Genomic DNA, 18,818 nt, shown 5'->3' on the forward strand with positions numbered 1-18,818 from the left:
CTGAAATCCGAGTCCGGCAGAGGGGTGCCTCAATACAGCTCTCCCAGATGCCAAAAAATGCTCTGATCCCCAGGCTGAGGAAGGGACAAGGCAGCAAGCAGCACCACTGGTTCTGAATTCCTACTTGGGTAGTGCCGTGCTGAGCCTAAATGCCTGCTACAACTTTACAGAGAAATTTTCTACGGGGAAATTTTGGCTCTACGCAAGCGGGTGTTTAAAAGGCCCTGCTGACATCAGGGCAGTGGGGGCTTCAGCATCGCACAGAAGGCAGCAGCAAGCCTCTGCTCGCCCCCAGTGGGTGATGACATATTACGGTGCTACCTGCTGGGTAAGTCCAGATCATCTTTTCATTATAGGAAACATAGGAGGACTGCTACAGTGAACTGAAAATGCTCACAAATGACAAACTGACCATCTTCAGTAGATTTAGTTTTCTTTCTTTTCTTGCAGCAGAAAAGCAGCCTCTCCCTTGAAATTATTACTAATACTTCTATTACTGCACCGCTTAGAAGCAGAAGGTGAGCCAAGATCACTGCTGTGCTAGAAAAATGTGGTGTGCCTCTGTGCATTAGGCAATTTTTAAGGCTTAGATTAACTATGTTCAAGAAACCATCTATTAATGCATGATTTGCAGTGCAACTTCCAAGTGTTTTCTGTTGCACTTCAGTACTGTAATGTAAAATTAACCTGTTACGACAGATCTCTTACTGAGAACATGCACATTAGATAAGCTGGTGGCTCTTTCACTGAGACATGCTATACCTTAGTTTAGCACTTCAACATGCAAAGACTACACTAACAAAGCACTTTTGCTGGAAGAATGCAAGACATGCTTTGCTGCAAACTTCAACCTACAGCATGCAATATCTGTACTGGTGCAGACCTATTGAATCTGTTTAACCGGAACACACATGCCAATGGAAGTTAATTACCACAGCACTCAACTTTTGCACTAGTACAGATCCTGTTCAGAAATATGCAACACTTTTCCTTGGTCAAGTGTACTTTACATTGGTTTACAGATTTTCAGGCTTATAAAAATGTTGCAAGTACAATGATAGTTACTGCTTAAAAACACAAGCACATACTAGTACAGAATTTCCCTACAGCAAAGTTGCAGACTTTGAAATTTGTCATGGGTACTTTATTGAAAGATGCTGTTTAGTACGTAATGGCTTAAAACAAACCCTGCATTCCACAGCATTTATAAACTTAAGCTTCAAGATGATGACCATCCAAATTTATTAAGCTACCACATTTTTTTAAATTAAACTAACCTCTGTGTTCAGTATACATAATTCTGCATGTGTTACATTAAAAATGGGAGTGCAGGTAGGTACTACAAGTCCTTTATTTGTATAATACACTGCCCGGTAGGTATGAAGACCTGTGGTCTGTGGTTGACAATCTCTCCTCCTCGCTCAGAAGAGCTGGCACTGAGAGCCCAGAGAAGTTCTCCCCTCTCCTGGCAGCAGGCTCGAGGCAGCCCTGCAGCGTAGCACAGCCAGAGTAGAACTGAAGTGGTACTTGGATTTGATTTTGTTACAGCAATATAAGTGTCAACATGAGTGTGGGGCTGGTATTTCCTCTTCATTAACGCTTGGTGTAATAAACCCTCTAAATTTTCAAATGCAGTTAAAAATACAGTATGACCAGGGAAGAATTTTGGATTAGGACCCTTGAAAATAGAAATCCACTGAGTAAGTACTGCTAGGAGAGCTTTTAAGTGAACAATATAGCATTGCCTTCATGCTAGAAGGCAATCTTCTTTGGTTCGTATTTTTCCACTCTTACATTCAGGTAGGGGAAGAGGGCCAAAGTGTAGCATTTGCAGTTGCAAGCATTAATAAACGGCTCTAAGAAAAAGAACGCTACTGGAATTTATAGAATGGTGCAGCAGAAAGGATTTCTCAGAGAAGATGCTTCAGTCCAGTTTGGTAGACTTACAGTGAGACTTTTTTTTATATAACAGAAAAAATGAGAGTGCTGAGAGCAAGTAATACCAGCAGGCCACGTGCTGATGGATGGCGCGCAAACCTCTCCGGAGTTCTACAGGCATTGGTATGCTGGTTTGGATAACTTCTGGATGTGCCTCCAGCTGCGTGGGGACTGGAGGTGAGGACAGTTCAAGTGAAGCATGGCTGCAAGCCAGAGCACACAGAAAGGGTAACAGGCTCTGGCTGTTGCAAGACTCCAAGCAAGAAGTACCATCCTACTTCAGCAGCTACTGAAACCATTGCACAAAATTGCAAGGACCATTAATTTGGTTTTGCACTGATGAAGCCTTCAACAAAAACCTCCTCAAATAACATTTCCTCTAGACAGTAAGGGTCTGTAAGGTACAAAGTCATTCCCTCAGCAATTGCTGAAGAGCAGATGGACGGAAAAAGCACGTGCAATAGAGATGACCACTGATAAGGTGCCTGAATCACAGCCGTGGTGCTGACGCACAGAAAGGGAAAAGATGATGATTTCAACTCTGAGCTTTGAACCCTGACACTCAGGAGCTATGTCCCAGTTCCCAGATTGCTCCAGCCAGACAAAGCTTCTGCCCTTCGAACTGCGTTACTTGCTTGGACACCATACAGGAGGTTGCATCATTACGTGCTGAAGCGATGTAGAAAGCAACAGCCCCAGAAGCGAGCAGCAGCTCCTCTCCCCACGTGCCCTCCCCAGTCTTGTATGGGAGTGCGTCAGCAAATGAATTAGGCCTACTTAGAAAAAGTTATAGCAAACGATGGCTTCATGGGTAAAGCATAACACAAAGCTGCTTCATCAAATTTACTCCATAATGCCCAGCCAGGGAAATGTTTAATGAATCTGAATGCTGAAGATCAGTATAAAGGACAGGGTGCAGGAGCCAGAGAAGGCTGTCTGGTGAGTTACCTGTTGCTCTGAGAGCTGAAATGGCCTGTGGGACATTTAAGAAAAGGGAGCTCTTGCCTTTTTCCAGATATCTCATTTGGGCAGCAAAACAAAAAAGACAGAAAGGCCCAATAAGAATGACAACTCAGAGCACGCAGTCTGCGATTTAACACACACATTTGAGCTCCAAATACATTCAGCCCCTGCAAGACGTAAACGAAGAAAGAAATTATTTTGAAAACTTTTGTTGCAGGTACAGTGATGCATATCCCAGTATTACATTTTCTCACATTGTCCTGAACTTGAACAAACGGGACTTTTCAATCCCTTAAAATTTTCCCCCATTCTCAATCTTACTAAGAAATGTAAGAAACCATGTACTTAAATACAATGGCTGCTGCATAGCACATATTAAAAACACACAAAAAATACAAGTCCTAGGTGCACAGGAGTAGAAAAGGGTTTGTTGCTGAAATGCCAAGAGAAGGAAGGGTATGCAAAGAACAACAAAATATAGTAGATGTTGTTTATTCAGGTATGAAATAAAGTTGTACTTACCATAGGAACTGACTTCAGGTGTTACATGCACACTCCCCAAACCAGAGAGCAGCATTTAATCAAACCGTAAGAAATAGGGTGGGGGTAAGGGGATCTATTTTTAAATGAAAGATGCCATGAATGAATACATTCTTTATTACTTGTGATCATAGATAACAAGCACACTTGTTCTGTCCCAGAGAGGACAGAAGTTTCGCTGTAGGCAGAAAGCAATTGGCTAGCCTAATGATGTGAAAAGACTTGCTCCTTGTGATCTGCTCCAGATCACCTGCCTACCAAGAGTATGGCAGAGAGGGTCACAGTTCAAGCAGCCGTGTATTTTTGTTCATGTCCTGGACTGGACTTTGAGCAAAGCTCTCCTTGACAGGAGGCTACAGCAGATGCTCTAACCGATGAACAGGGAAACATTTGTGTAGCAGGCACTGTGATTAGCTGAAATCTGTCCACTGGAGCGGGTTCCCCTGAGATGAAAACTATGACTTAAAGGCAATAGTAACTGGATTTGTTTTTTTTTTTTTCTTTCTAGAAAGTCTCTTACTTTCTACTGCAGAAAGATAGCAAGTTTTGTCTCACATAAGTTGGTCAATAAAATCTCCCAGCTCTCCCTCTTTACTGATCCTGGTGTAATATAACCTAAATAATTCCACAAAAATTAATGAGATCAATTTGAAAAGAGGTTTTCAAACTGAAACATGGAGGCACACGCAGACTACGTAAGCACAGTGTCAGTGTACAGAATACATCAGATTTGTGTACTACTGACAGACATATGTTTGACGTATGTTTGCATGCATTCCTTCAGCATATGTGGACATACCAGCTTGTGCACATTGGAAGGGCCAGAAATACTTCTCTTATGTGCATGCATGCCAGCAGTGTATTCACGTAGGTGCTATCGGAATGCAAAGCAGCAAAGAATCATTTGCTGTAACAGACTTATTTTGGCAGAACAGCAGCTAATACATGATAGTTCATAGCTTGCTTTTTCCAGATAAGCAGAGAACTCCTCAATTTCCCAAACAAACCCACATCACTTGCCATTCAAGGCAAAACCTGCAAATGCTACTAAACTTCCAGAATCTGCTTCCTGCTAATTTCTCATACGCTGTTACATACACAAAGCCTTGAAGTGCAACAACTATTTCTCCTCCAATGCTGATGACAGGCCTGTCAGCTGTACCTAGAGCAGAATCACCATACAGTAGCTACAGAGCGTGCCCTCAGGGGTGGCCTCTCCAGCTTCACCCAAGTCCAGGGAGCCATGCACTAGCTGTGGGCCTGGACCCTGCACTTGCTCCTCTTTACAGTCCCCTCTACTTAGCGTACTGACCATGCAACACAGGTCAGTTTTAGTGTATCTTGAGATTGCAGCATGCATCTGCTCTCTTAAGTAGGAGTCCTAGCCTTGAATGGAAAGGCACAATAGCACAATTGCTTTATTCTTCTACATTCAAGTCATATGTTGCACATTCTTTTCAGTTTTGAATCCAACTAGCCCACTTTGGTATGCACATTCTAAGTTTAAATTATTTTTCCTATTCATAGATCAAAGGTCTTAAAACACGTCCCTCCATCTGGCATGCAAAGGTTACATACAGTGCTGCTAGTGGAGAACGCAGCACGGCTTCCAGCCTGTGCCATTCCCAGCGCTGCAGAGCGCACTGAGCAGGGGCATTCTGTGGGCAGCCCGAGCCCGCGGACACTGGCGCAGCAGGAACAGTGCTAGCATGCCTGCATGCAGCCAGCCAATGTTAAGCAGGAATTCTCTGGAGAGAAGGAAGACTAAGAAGAGAGCACCAAAACTGCAAAAATAGGAGTATCTGGAGGCAGGAATATGTTTTGAGCATAGCAGCATCTAGCTGCAGACATGCACGCAAGTCCCTTTTCTTACATACTGTGGGACGTGGTCCATGGCTAGCCAGACAAAACCAGGAAAGACTGGGAGGCCCCCAATTATCTCCAGGTAGTGTTAGAGAACAGGTCTCACCAGGAAGCCCCCTGCTGCAGAATGAGTCTGAGGCAGTGCGGGGAGAAAAACATATCCTCTGTCTCTTCTCATTCTGCAACTCCCATCTTGCACCAGTTTCTTCCAATTCTGCTGCTTTTGAAAGGGCTTCACACCCTCGACAGAACTGTAGCATTTGGCTATTGCTCAGAGAAAAGACAGAGCGGGTGCATCCACCATTCTGGTTGGCATGGGCCCCGCAGCTCAGCCTTCTCTGTCCCATGACCCACGCTGGGTGGCTGCAAGGCTGGCGCCGCACTTGCACACCACAGAGTTCAAGGGTTCCTGCCGCAACAGGCGCAGGCTGCGCTGTTGGGGCTGAGGAGCTGCAGCTCCTTGCTCAGACCCACCTCGGGGCAGGAGGAGGGAGGTCAGGACGCTGCCTGCCAGGGCGGGAAGGTGTGCTGTTGAGCCAGCCCCAGCCCCAGTCCCAGGCTGCTCTGCCCTGCAGCGTACTGCTCTACTGGCTGCTAAATAAAATGTCATTTGTCTGCAGCATTCGTTACTGTCCCATGGATACGGTAACCGACCCCAAGATTAAAGATGGTTAAACTTGTTTATGTTTTTTCCTATAAAAGTAGACACTTATATCCTTACAACAGAGAAAGGTCGATTTACCTAATCAGAATGACTTTTTTTTTTTTTTAAAGTTACTTATAGTGAATTTTATTTTTCAAAAACAAACTATGTTTTTTCTTCAAGAGGCTTTTGAAACCAGACACCCAACTGGAGACCAAAAATTACCAGCCCTAGTTATACACAAAGCATCAGATTAGTGAAAACAAGTCATCCAGTCAGTCCACCATTATGTGAAGACAAGCTATTTTTACACGGTTCCTGAATTAACCTGCGTTAGTTGTAAAACACATTACCATACGTGCTAAGACCTGGAGCTATAGTTTTCTGGCTAACAACTTCACAACGCTGGTGTTTCTGCAATCAGAAGTAACGATTCTCTTCCTCCATCACGGCAAGATCCACGAAAGCAGCACATCTGGGCCTTTTTTCCCCATTTCATCCAATTCTTACTTCATTTGCCATTAGTAAAGAACCCAAATTGTTACTTGTAAAAGACTGGGGATATGCAATAAAAAATGGTAGCACACAAATCATAGTTTGGAAAGAAATGTCATTAGCTATTGCTTCTTTGTTAGGCACAATAGTTAAACAAATAACGATGCCTCCAGCAGGCTTAAGCTCATACTCTCACTCCTAAGTCATGAAAATCATCTCTGCAATTCAAAGTCAGCAAAACTCCATGATCAACGATTCAGTTTTCTTTTCTGAATGTTACGTGGAAGCAGGAGTCCAGGTCATCCCTCCCTCTGTCTCTCCTCCCTTGTTGAAGAGAGTAGTAATAAGAACACAAATAGTGTTATTTCCAACTGCAGTTTTTGACAAAAACCCTGCTGTCCTACAACCTCTCAAATGCACGATGGTACTGAGCAGTCCTGCTGACAACTCAGGCATGTGCCTTGAAAGCTACAGCATTCCCTTCTCGTACAGGGACTGTGACCTGCCATGGGAACGCTTCGGCGTATTCCCACCCTGCTGTCGGGCAGCCCACTAATGTGACCGAGCACAAAAGCGAGTGGACTCTCTTCATGCTGAGAATGAGACTCCTGACAGAAGCTCACTTGGCACTTACTATAACACAGTTACAGCATCTTCATCTTCATTTCAGGCTTTTTGTTTTCCTTCCCACCATGTAGATTAACAGCTGAGAGAAGCAGTTGTCAAAAAGCTGGCCCTAGTAAGGTATCCAGACCTGTAACTTACCGAAGACCAACTTCTAGAAGATAAGCATTGGTGCTTAACCACCTTAGGGAGTAATACACAGTGTGAAGAGCTCTTCTGCTTCTCTCTGGCTCAGGGAGAAACAAATACCCATCTAGAGTAGGCTGCATCTAACTGCAACTTCCTATGATCTAGCCTGAACGCTGTCGCAGTCCCATGACAAAGGACATTGTTACTCATTGAGTGCGTGTGAGTGCAGACCCCATCAAGTTCCAAAATCTACTAACAGCCATTTTGGATACTGAAAAAATATCCCACCGACAACGCCACCTGAGCATGCCCATGATGAATATACATGTCCTTTTCCACATATTCATGCATTGGTAACATCTACTGCGGAGCTCTGTCCTGTTATAAAAGCAGCAGTGTTAGTCATTGCAGTAGGGTTAGTTTATACAGGATTCTGTTTTATATAATCAATGGAGGTGAAACTTACTGGCATATCTTACTGGCAGCCCCATGCAAGCAAGCAGAAAGCAAAAATATTTAAAATGGAAGAGAGGAACTGGCTAGCAGGCAGCTACACTCACCCTTTTGTACAGCCTATGGTCCACCAGTGGGCTTCAGATTGCAAAACAATACCAAAGAGCTATTAGCACACACATGGCAATAACCGTACCTTACCAAGAGCTTCACTTCAGGGAGGAGGAGACAACACTTCTGCTTGCCTGGAGAGAAAGAACCCTTCCCACTCCTGCCTACTGGACGACTCCTGTTTACCAGGGAAGAGCAGTCCTGTGTTTAGGTGTTTTGGGGCAGGAAGTAATAAGCAAGTAAAATAAACCCAATACTGTCATGCCCGTGGCATTTCTAGCTGCATCCTGCCTTCCCTTGCAGTAATCATCTGTTTTCTATCTCATTCCAAATGCTACTCCATAAAAACCACTGCAGATCATAATCACAGCCTAGCAATGGTGTAGATACCTCCCAGAAGAGTAAAATTTTCCTAAGAATCAGAGAAAGAATAGGAAATAGGGGGTCACCTTCCCAGTGAAAGCTGACCATGGACCACATATGGATTCAGCTCAGCAAACCCAAACCTACTTTGGAGGTCTCGGATTTCCTTGCAGCTCTAGATGTGTCATATCTGTCATCACTAAGTAGGTGGAGTCTTTCCAAAACCATTAAATATGCAAACCCTTGATTCTGCCTCACACAGGACAGCGTGCCAGGAGACAGCTCAACGCACAGTAGGTGTAATGGCAAGTTTTAGGTTGCAAGTTAGTCAAGTGCCAGCTGTCAGGTCCGGGCACCATGGGAAGATGGGCAAAGCTCTCCTGGGAGGCCAGGAAGTTTCTGTTTCTCTTTCTCAACAAACAACACTTCTGTGACAAGTCATGTTGATACCATGTTATGGCTGATGCATGTTTTTCACCAGACTTTTGAGAATATGACAATAGATGGATAAATAAGTTCGTTTTTTTTTTCAAAGTCAAAAGGTAACAATCCATGTCTGACCATCAGAATGACTGCTGCTGCTGAATGACCACTTTTGTCTCCATGAAACCTGATAATATTCAGCTACTAGAGCTCCAATATCTTCTCTAAGAATACATTCGACCAAAAGTTACGTTTCTTTTCTGATTTTCATCAACGTCTACGCATCCATTACTGAGAGAGCTCCAACTGCAGAACCTCTCTCATTAACTCTCTCAAAACATTTGAAATACTGTCTGATCAGGCAACAAGCTGATCAGAAAACACAAGACCAACATGGCTACTGGATCCTCAAGCTGATAGGAATCATGTTTGCGCTACTGAGCCTTTGTGCCAAAAAGCTAATAAGCAAAACAGGACAAAAAGACCATTTAAGCTGTTCTGAATACTAGCAGAGTAAGAGTTCTCATAATTGGCTTAAAGTAGACTTTCATCAATTTACAAGAGGAAAAAAACAACCAACCACATGGTTGCCAGGGGAAAGCCTGAACAAATCTTGCCTAAAGGCTAGAGAATAAACTCTTAATAAGAGTAATTAATTGGCCCAGCAACAGAATCTACTTGTGGACAAAAACCTAGGTTAAACAGTTTCATTTTTTTTTAAGGTTGAATTTCTGAACTTTAAGAATTTACTGCCTTTTCACTTAGCTTACTACCCTTACCACAGACTGCAAGTGGCTTTTACAGCCTCCTCCCCCACCTCTGTCTATCAGCTGACAGAAATCTGCCACAAGACCCTGTTTCTTTGATGTTCCTGTGCATGCTCTCTTTTCTCTCACTCCCTCAGATCTTCCAAAAATATCTGTCATTTCTATCCCTTGTACTGACAAGGCACTGTGGTTTAACAAGTGGCTCCGTAGTGCCATTTTTATGCTATAGAGCATTAAATAACATTAGATGTTAGTTGTTATGGCTTGCCCCTGGATGTTCAGGAGCTTGGATATTTCTGAAATATTTCTTTACAGAGCCTGGGGCTTTCTTAGTTTCTTGTTTATAGCAGCAGCGTGCTAATTTTGAGCATTTCAAGAGGAGTCTGTGATGGGATTCCAACAAGCAGTACTCCTGAAACAGTCTGTGGGGCTGTTAGCCTAAGTACCAGTCACATCATCATCAGCTGTATCATTTACACAGGACGCACAGCAGACTGAATGGATATAATTAGGAGGCTTATATAGAGGTGGTTTTAAATTTACTTAACATCCTAAGTTTTATTACTCTATCCTTAGAAAGAGGTAAGCAAGAAAAGTCAAGCAGTGAGGAATAAATGTAATTATTAAGACACAGAAAAGAAAATTCAGAAAGCCTGAAGAAGAGCAGATGAGAAGGAAGCAATTCCCTCATCTTCCACCTAGTACCCCAGTGTACATGCACCACGAACAAGGCAGCTCAGAAAGGGGGTTGCAGAGCCAAGCTTGGGAAGGAACGAACGTGGGTGGTCTCGCCAGGATACGGCTGTGCTGGGGAAAGCGTGTGGATCTCCCCCTTGGGGTGGGGGGCGAGGAAGCAAACGGGTCAGTCTGAGTCAGCTGAGATGCTGAAGCAAGTGAAGCTCTGTTTTAATAAGCAGATCTGTATAATTTCCAGTATTATACTTTTCCTTTGCAGTTGTTCACACAAGCAAAAGACTTCAATCTGTTTGTCTTCAAAATCCTGTGTGGTAATAAAGCTCTAAGAACCTGATTTGCGTGCTGCTCTTCACTGAGCGCAAACAAGCATGGGGACCAGATCTCTCTCTACAGTACCGGCAGCCAGGAGAGTCTGAGGGCCCATGAGGTACTCCCTCAGTGTGATCCCAGGATCACAGATGCAGCCTAACTGCACAGAGCACGAAGTGTTTTGGAAAATGTCTTTCTTTGCAACTGCTTGCTAGAGCTTTTTCGGCAAGCAGGAGGCATACGGGGAAAGAAGCCCAAACTTGTCACATTTCTAAACAGTTCTGTAAATCTAGTAGGCTGGTAAATTTATGTCTTTTCCAAAGAGATTCTAAATGCTGGTTTTGTCATTTTGGGAAGTCTTGCTTTTATTTTTAGCATTTGCCAATGCCAGAATGCTCCTGGTTAAAATTTGCGTCAATTATCAATATTAGTTACACTAACACAGTTTTAAACCCTTATGATTGCTTGGAGAAAGTACGTCACCATGAATGTGTGATTGTGTTTATCTCAGAAGGAAAGGCAAGGCAGTTTTGAAACACAATTAACATCCTCAGTGGAAATAAGTTACTTTTTTCTTGTTGCATCCTAGCCAAGAAGCATTGGCAAATTCTCAAGTAACCACAACTGCTAACAAAGTGCCTTACGGACACAGACAGGACTGCACTGCTGCAGAAATTCAAGTACTGCGCAGTGTGACATAAGCCAGAGAGAGCCTACTGACAATGGATCCCCGCCGCTGCTTCTTTTTATTTCCTGTCTATAAATACCCAAGACCTAAACCTGTCTCCCAGAGATGCACAGCAGCAGCGACCGTGCTGCTGACGAGAGAGGAGATTGACTACAGGCAAAGAGAAGGGTCTTGCCTGCAAACTTCCGTGATGCAAATGAGTAGGGTCTTGCTCTACAAAGGAAACGGGAGACGCTGAGAAAGAGGAAGGCAATGAGCTGAAGGCAGGAAAAACTGCTGGATTCATGGGCAATTTAAGCCCTGGAGAGCCTAGATTACTCGACAGCTGGAGACTTAACTGAGCGTGGTAGAAGTGCGTGGCGCATCCTGGACATCGGTGGGAAACCCAGTGATACAGCTAGTTGTGAGGTATTCTCTGGGCTTGTGTGTGAGAGTTGGCCCCTGGCAGGTTGACCCCGGAGCCTCCACGGATGGAAATGGGCACGTGGCCTCCCCAGGGACTGCCTGGATCTCAAGCAGATCTGCGAGGATACAGAAGTTCTGAGCCTCCGCCTGCTTCAGCGGGACATTCTGTACATGCTGTCCAACAAACACAACACAACAAACCTTTTGGTCTCTTCCACATGCCCTGCTGAGAGCAAGAAGCCACTTGTGCTTCTTCATGAACAACTGTGGCTGTTTCAAGTGCATTTGGAATTGGCCTGGAAACTATAAAGCCCTCTTTCTTGTCCACACACGTTACTTCCCACTGAACCTGCAGGTAAGATGTCCTTCCACAACACAAGCCACACTGACCTCCTGCAAACTGCAGCTCTGAAATCCTACAAAAAGTACCGAGTCTGTTTCTAAAATCAAGTTTATCACATGCGCCTCTGCCTCTCAGAGCTCTCCTTGTTCAAACATCACTGGGCTGAATTAGACATGTCAAATGACCAGCTCCTGAGTAGATGAAATGCATGTGTGGTGAGAATGGAGGGAGCAGAGACAGAAACATCTGAATTCACTTTTGCCTAGGCAAAGTTCCAGTTTGCAGCCTGATCACAGATGGGATCCTTTCATTGAAAAATCAAAACAAACGCCCTACATGTAGCAGAGTACTGGTATGGTAGCGCTAGCTGCTACATGTGAGCACTTTGGCAAGCCTGCGCAGGTTCCCACACTGGCAGGAGATGATTCATCTTCACGTCTGTGTCTGTACTCCCAGCTTACTGAGGTATGTGTGGAGTGGCTGACGTGAACTAACTTGTCTGCTGCTCTGTTGGCACATTCCACCTATCCACATTAAAAAGAACCCGTATTTGATGAGAATTTACCAAATGATCCTGTGACCAAACTAAAGGCATTTCCAGCATATACCAGACGTCGCCACATTTTGCACTTTCCCACATACCATGAATGCTCTGTGCAGCACTTACAAGCTGTAGCTATGATTCAGTAAGCTTTTTTCCAGACTTCCTCAAGTCCAACTTTTAAAGTCATGTGCTTTGCTTTGCTCAAAGTTTCCTTATTCTGCGTCTGCCCAACACAACCTGGGCTGCTTTACCATATCAGCAATGGAGCTGAACACGATTCTCTTTCAGCAACAGTGCTAAGTTAGAGATTTTTTTTGTCAGTATATCTTGGAAGCAGCTGGGCTTCATTATTTGATTAAAAGATCTGTAGTGAGCTGATTCTATTATCCTTTACATTGCACTCATTGCTGACACACTTGAATATTGTTGCATTGCTCTAATGAAGGGCAAATACCAAAAGATAGTGTCATACCTGTGGCGGCAGCGTCGTAAAAACCGCATAATCTTGCGAGCAGCTTGATCCTGCTTCTTGGTAAGCAGACTGCTTCTAAACACAAAAAAATCCCAACACTGTAGTGTAGGCAAAACTGGGAAGAATAATACTAAATGCAAGAATAATTATCCTATGAACCACTGTCCTTCTCCCACTGGCCTTTTTCTGTAAATTACAGCACAGCCCTGATAAATGTAAAACTATATATTAAGATCCTGGTAGCATCTAACATCCCAACAGCTCACCTGAGTTTCTGTTGTACAATGGTGGCTGCCCGACGGTTTTGCCTCCTCTTCCCACATTCTTTGTAGCTGCGGTAGTACTGCTGGATCAGCATCGCGGCTCGTCGGCTCTGCTGAAATTTTTTCTGCTCATAATAACTTCGGAATTTGCTCTGGATAAGAATGGCAGCTTGCGTCATCTTTTTATAAAGTGCATACTACAAGAGAAACAAAGAGAAGCTGAGGCATTCCAATAAAACCAGCAAGAAGCAAGTTCCTACGGTGAAAGACTCTTGTGCCACTAAGACATGATGAGAAGCAAGTGAGTATCTACTCGCTGATTGGGAACTGTATGAGAAAAGGGTGACAGCAAACTGGAAGAACTGTGAGATTAGGTGCAGAACCTAGTTTGCATCAAGAAAGCAACTACCTGTTTTGCTGCCCCTGGAATAGTTTCACAGGACTGGTTTTATTTAACACCTAGCTAGCAGAGGCTCTACATGTACATGCTAATGACCAGATCCAGCTGTACTACACTTATGAACAACTCTGAAACAACCGGAGCTGATCCTGAGTCATGTTTACACTGCTTCATATTCGTACTGCAGTGGGTCTGCATTAGAGATAAACCAATTGACTACACTTAGAGGAATTTTTTGTTTCCCTTGCACACGGAAATCTCATTACAAAGTACAGGATGCTCATTTCTATGCAGCCATTGTTTGTAAAGAATCATAACAGTAGCAGCAAGATATGCCCAACTATGTGACTATAAGGATAAAGCAGTGTGAATGACTATTCCAAAATGCTAACAAATTAACTAAAACCAATACACACTTTTTTGTGTCTTCCTTTAAGAATATCTTTTAAACAAATTACTTTTAAGAACCAAATTTGCTGTTCACAAGTGTATTCCACTTTCCTAGGACAATTAACTTTTAAACAGCTCATTTCTTGTTTCTATGCCCTAGCACAATATTGCAAAAGTTTTGATTGCTCCCCATTTAAATCCAAGCATTTCAAATGGAATAACATATGATTCTAACTTAAAAAAACCAAAACCGAAGAAAAAACAAAAACCGCAACAGCTAATTAAGCTAATTAAGCAAGTCTAATATTGACCCTAAGTCACCGGCAAAACTAAACCTCATCAGAAGTCTGTAACAAGCATCCACTGAACTTGCAAATTTGCATGAGCAGTCACACACATCCAAAATTCCCTCTGGCACTGTATTATTTCTAGCCTCATGATTCCAAATAAAGCAGGCACAAATTCTTAAAAAGAAAATAATCTTTATTCTACATCCTTTTCCTTTCAAAGCATGCAAATAGATGGCCGCTTAACAGAAACCATATGCATTCACGCATATTTTTAAAAGTCCTTTTTAAGATAGAGATGTAGAATAGTGTATAGAAGTTGCACTCATACCTCTGAACCAACACTATGACAGAGGTCTTCAGTGTTTACTCATCTTATTTTGAAAGTTTTAACACTTTCAGAACTTATGTGTCTGTTGTTCTTGGATATTTTATCAGCTATGACTTCTGCTCACTTTATCAGACAGATGAGACACAGAAGTAGCAGCCACTGCCCTGTATAGGGTCATGTCCTAACATATCTCAATGGAGTTTTCCAGTCTATTGGGGGGGGGGGGGGGGGGGGGAAGCAAACACCTCCCCCGCCACCAAGACCACCCCAAAGCAAAAAAGCCTCCAGTATCATCACAGACCACCATTTACCAAATTTCACTTTTTGGAATTGAAGCAGTCATTAGGTGCAGTTATATTTTGCCATTATTAATTTCCATTTTTTTTTTGTTTTCTTTTCTTTTTTCTTTTTAACATTTTTAATTAAATGGATCAGATTGTGGTTTTAAATTAGCTATTTTAAATAAGTCCACTCACGGGCTGGTCATGGTTTTCCTTCCAATTTTTAGCCCAGATGGGACTTCTGTGGCTGAGTTACAAACCCCTGAACAGAAGGGTTCAAATACGAAACCGCGATGTGAGCTATGACTGTTCAAATCTAGTCATAAGCCTGTGCTGGTCTCAGCAATATATAATAGCCGAATAACATAACAGACGAATAAGGCATGTGAAAGAGAAAATAGCAGTCATTGGATAGACTAGACCCCAATATATTTGCATTCAACTCTAAGACCCACTTAGCTGATTAGCTGCTCCCTCTCCTCCTCTTTTTCCCTCCAGTCAGAAAGAGGATAAACGGAGAAGTCACCTAACCTCCGTGAAGCGGTAAGCCTCAGCTAGCACAGCGGCCCCGGAAAGCTCAGCTCACTTGTGCTGATAGAACAGTACTTTGACTGATACAAAACCATGGTGCAGGAGGAAGCTGTGGATCGAAAATTACCCTGAGAACATGTTATCTGCAGGAAAAGCATGCCTTGCCTCCTGAGTAGCTCTGAGAGAAGCTCAGCTGATTCTAGTACCCGGTGAGAACAAGATGTTGCACAGCTGGGAAATCCGTCTTTACAGCAGAAAATTATTGGCCATGAACAATTTAAGACTGGCATCAACAGTCGTGCCTCCAGTATGAGCAGAAACGTACATGAGATGGTGGTCTTAGGAATTCAGGGCACAGATATTTCAAAGATGAATGTTCAAAATACTTTGGCAGGCAGGCAGAATGCAAAGGACATTGGCTGCATGGGTGGGATAAATGTTCTCCTGTGCTCGCCGAATGCCAAGGCAAAGATCACTGAAGGATGGCTTATCAGCAGCAACAAAGGAAAGCTTGTCCTCCAGAAACTGTCTTCAAAACCTTCCCCGCACCTCAGCCCATCACTGCTTATATGAGTACCTGTAGAAGCAGGAGACGACTTTTTTTTGTTGTTGTTGTTGTACTACTATATTGATACGGTACGGCACGGCAGCCCCTATGTATTTCCCATCAGGTTTGGTTTGTCACTGATTTCTCAACCACAGCTATTTATTAGTGGATACTATTAAAACATTTCTCTAAATGCCAGGTTCTCCTGGTTTATATTCAATGTGCAAGTTAGTGACCCATGGGGAATTGTTTCCAAAACAGTGTTTGTATTTGTATTACCTTCAAGGCTATCCAAGTAAGCTTAGGGAGAAACAGAAAAATACATAGTTAATGTTAGTTCTGCAAATAAAGAATGAAAAAAAAAAAAAAACAAACCATCTTCTTTCAAAAAGAAGTGATTCCAGGATCCAAGACAAAGCAGTTTGCCAAGCAGTTTTTGAAAGGAATTAAACTTCCCTATTACAGGAAGCATCACTCCAGAATGACAGCCATGTGACAGGCTGAATGTGAATCGTGATGCAGTCACCTAACACTAGAAAGGCTTCCCAAATAAATGTTTTTGAAGGTTGTAAAAGAGCACAGGCATCTTGCCTTTCACTTTACATAACATGCCGCCACGCATCAGACAGCTTGAGTCTAGCAGGGTATAGTGAAAAGAGGGATATGGGTTCTAGCCCCCACAGAAAAACAAAACAAAACAAAAAACAAAACCCAAACAAAAAGGAAAAAGAAAAAGTATCTTCTTTTTCTGGGGTTGAGAACTCAGCCTAAAAGCATGTCTCCAACTACAGTCTGGAGAACAGTCTCAGTCCTGGAACAACTTGCATCAAGCTAAAACACGTGACCTCCCATAGTTTAAAAGTTTGGCATGTGCAAAATAAAACAACCTATTTTTCATCTTCGCCTTTATCAAAGGCAAAACCAACTTCAATTTCACAATGAAATTTGGCAAGCAACTAGTCAGAAAATAGTCTCACCAGGCTATAGCATGCATAAAGGCCAATATGGTATACATCATTGCCCTCTATCTCATAGCAAAAATGCAGATTATCATCACAAACAAAATCTTTTTAAGGATTCCCTCCAAAATTAAGATTCAGGACACAAATTTTCTTCCCTTTTCAATTTTGCCTGAGCAGGGTATTTCATTACTGCATGCTGAAAAGCATACAAGAGGAACAGTGGGATAATTCCCATTACATTCCAAAGTTCATGGCACTTACGTGTGTTTCATAAAATTTCACTTCCTTGATTACCTGTTTGTATTTTCGGTAGCAACGCTGAATAACAGCGGCAGCCACCTCTTGCTGTTCCCGGAGAGGACGACCCTATGTGGAGAAGGAAAGAAGCAGTAAGTAGTCAGAGTGCACCAAAAAACAGGACAGTATCAGGCCTGTATCAGAACTAGTGTGGCCAGCAGGAGCAGGGAGGTGATCGTGCCCCTGTACTGGGCACTGGTGAGGCCGCACCTCCAATCCTGTGTTCAGTTTTGGGCCCCTCACTACAAGAAGGACATGGAGGTGCTGGAGCGTGTCCAGAGGAGGGCAACGAAGCTGGTGAAGGGCCTGGAGCACAAGTCTGATGGGGAGCGGCTGAAGGAACTGGGTTTGTTTAGCCTGGAGAAGAGGAGGCTGAGGGGAGACCTCATCGCGCTCTACAACTACCTGAAAGGAGGTTGTAGCCAGGTGGGGGTCGGTCTCTTCTCCCAAGTAACAAGCGATAGGACGAGAGGAAATGGCCTCAAGTTGCACCAAGGGAGGTTTAGACTGGACATTAGGAGAAATTTCTTTACTGAAAGAGTGGTCAGGCCTTGGAACAGGCTGCCCAGGGAAGTGGTTGAGTCACCATCCCTGGAGGTATTTAAAAGACGTGTAGATGAGGCCCTTAGGGACATGGTGTAGTGGGCATGGGGGTGTTGGGTTGATGGTTGGACTCGATGATTTTAGAGGTCTTTTCCAACCTTAATGATTCTATGATTCTATGTTAAGTGGCTCACAGCTGCTTGCAGGGCACCTACTTCTAAATCTCTTCTATCAGTGCTACCCGGTCTGGTTCAGGTGTAGGCATTTCCTGGAGATGTCTCTACTGTCAATTCACATAAGGGACAAACCCTCAAAATTGATCTTTACACCAAGCAGGCAACTAACCAGAACCTCTGGGGTGTATTTTGAGGATATGCTTTGTGAGTGCTGTTCTGGCATGGAAGGCATGTTATGGCATGGCATGCTCTCTCCAGTATGGTAGTTGCTGGGTAAACATCATCAAGCAAATGCTAGAATCATTGAAAAGGTTATGACAGAAACTGTATTTTTGTCCCAGGAGCGGGTATGACCCACATTTTGTTTTGTAACAAATTATACACTCCCACACCTAACAAGGAAGACATTGGATGTTTTGGCCACGTACCTTGTATTTCCTGAACACTGTCTGGACGAGTTTGGCAGCTTCATAGAGTTCTCTCTGCTCATGATCAGACAGAGTTAACTGTGCAAACTCATTTTCTACCTTCTCGCTGGTGGATGCACTCAGAAATTCAGACCAGTCTGCTGCCGAGGGAAGGCTGGGTTTCTCAAAAGCTATTTCACTGATTGGTGAGCCTGCAGGGCTCAAGCTGGTGTTCGAAGAAGGGGTCAGGGGTTCACTATACAGACTTCTGAAATACCAATCACAGTAGGAATTATTGGCTCACAAGGCACCTGAGCTGGCATCACAGATAAGGACTACAACATTTCTCAGTTCAAGGCAGGAGCTCATGCTCCCCTACCTCTCTCCAACCAACATCACACATTCTTGAGCCTGCCTGTACCACATTGCACAGACTTGGCACTGGAAGAGAAGTCACAAGTCAGACCTTGTGGCCACTTTCCCCTCCTGCCTCCTGCTGCATGCACTCCCATTCTTCCATGAATTTGTAGCTGTGCTGGCAACGATACGTTTGATCATGAGAGTGCAAGTGGGCTTGGAACGCCAGCACTGAGTCCCACTGAGAAATAGCATCTGCAGGCTAAAGAATCAGTGC

General features: G+C 43.5%; 1 protein-coding gene across 1 annotated transcript in view; it reads right to left on the minus strand.

Moving 5' to 3' along the window:
- The window catches only part of CAMTA1 (calmodulin binding transcription activator 1), a 327,820-nt gene that overhangs the window by 5,307 nt on the left and 303,695 nt on the right, over positions 1 to 18,818 (minus strand). The window contains exons 18-23 of the mRNA XM_075172134.1: positions 18,206 to 18,452; positions 17,056 to 17,127; positions 13,036 to 13,229; positions 12,770 to 12,844; positions 7,756 to 7,786; positions 2,887 to 3,068 (exon numbers count right to left, since the gene is read on the minus strand). Of these exons, the coding sequence (XP_075028235.1) occupies positions 2,887 to 3,068; positions 7,756 to 7,786; positions 12,770 to 12,844; positions 13,036 to 13,229; positions 17,056 to 17,127; positions 18,206 to 18,452 (801 nt within the window). The remainder of the gene's footprint in view (positions 1 to 2,886; positions 3,069 to 7,755; positions 7,787 to 12,769; positions 12,845 to 13,035; positions 13,230 to 17,055; positions 17,128 to 18,205; positions 18,453 to 18,818) is intronic.

Source organism: Calonectris borealis, chromosome 23 (genome assembly GCF_964195595.1).
Source record: "Calonectris borealis chromosome 23, bCalBor7.hap1.2, whole genome shotgun sequence".
Classification (NCBI taxonomy): Eukaryota; Metazoa; Chordata; class Aves; order Procellariiformes; family Procellariidae; genus Calonectris; species Calonectris borealis.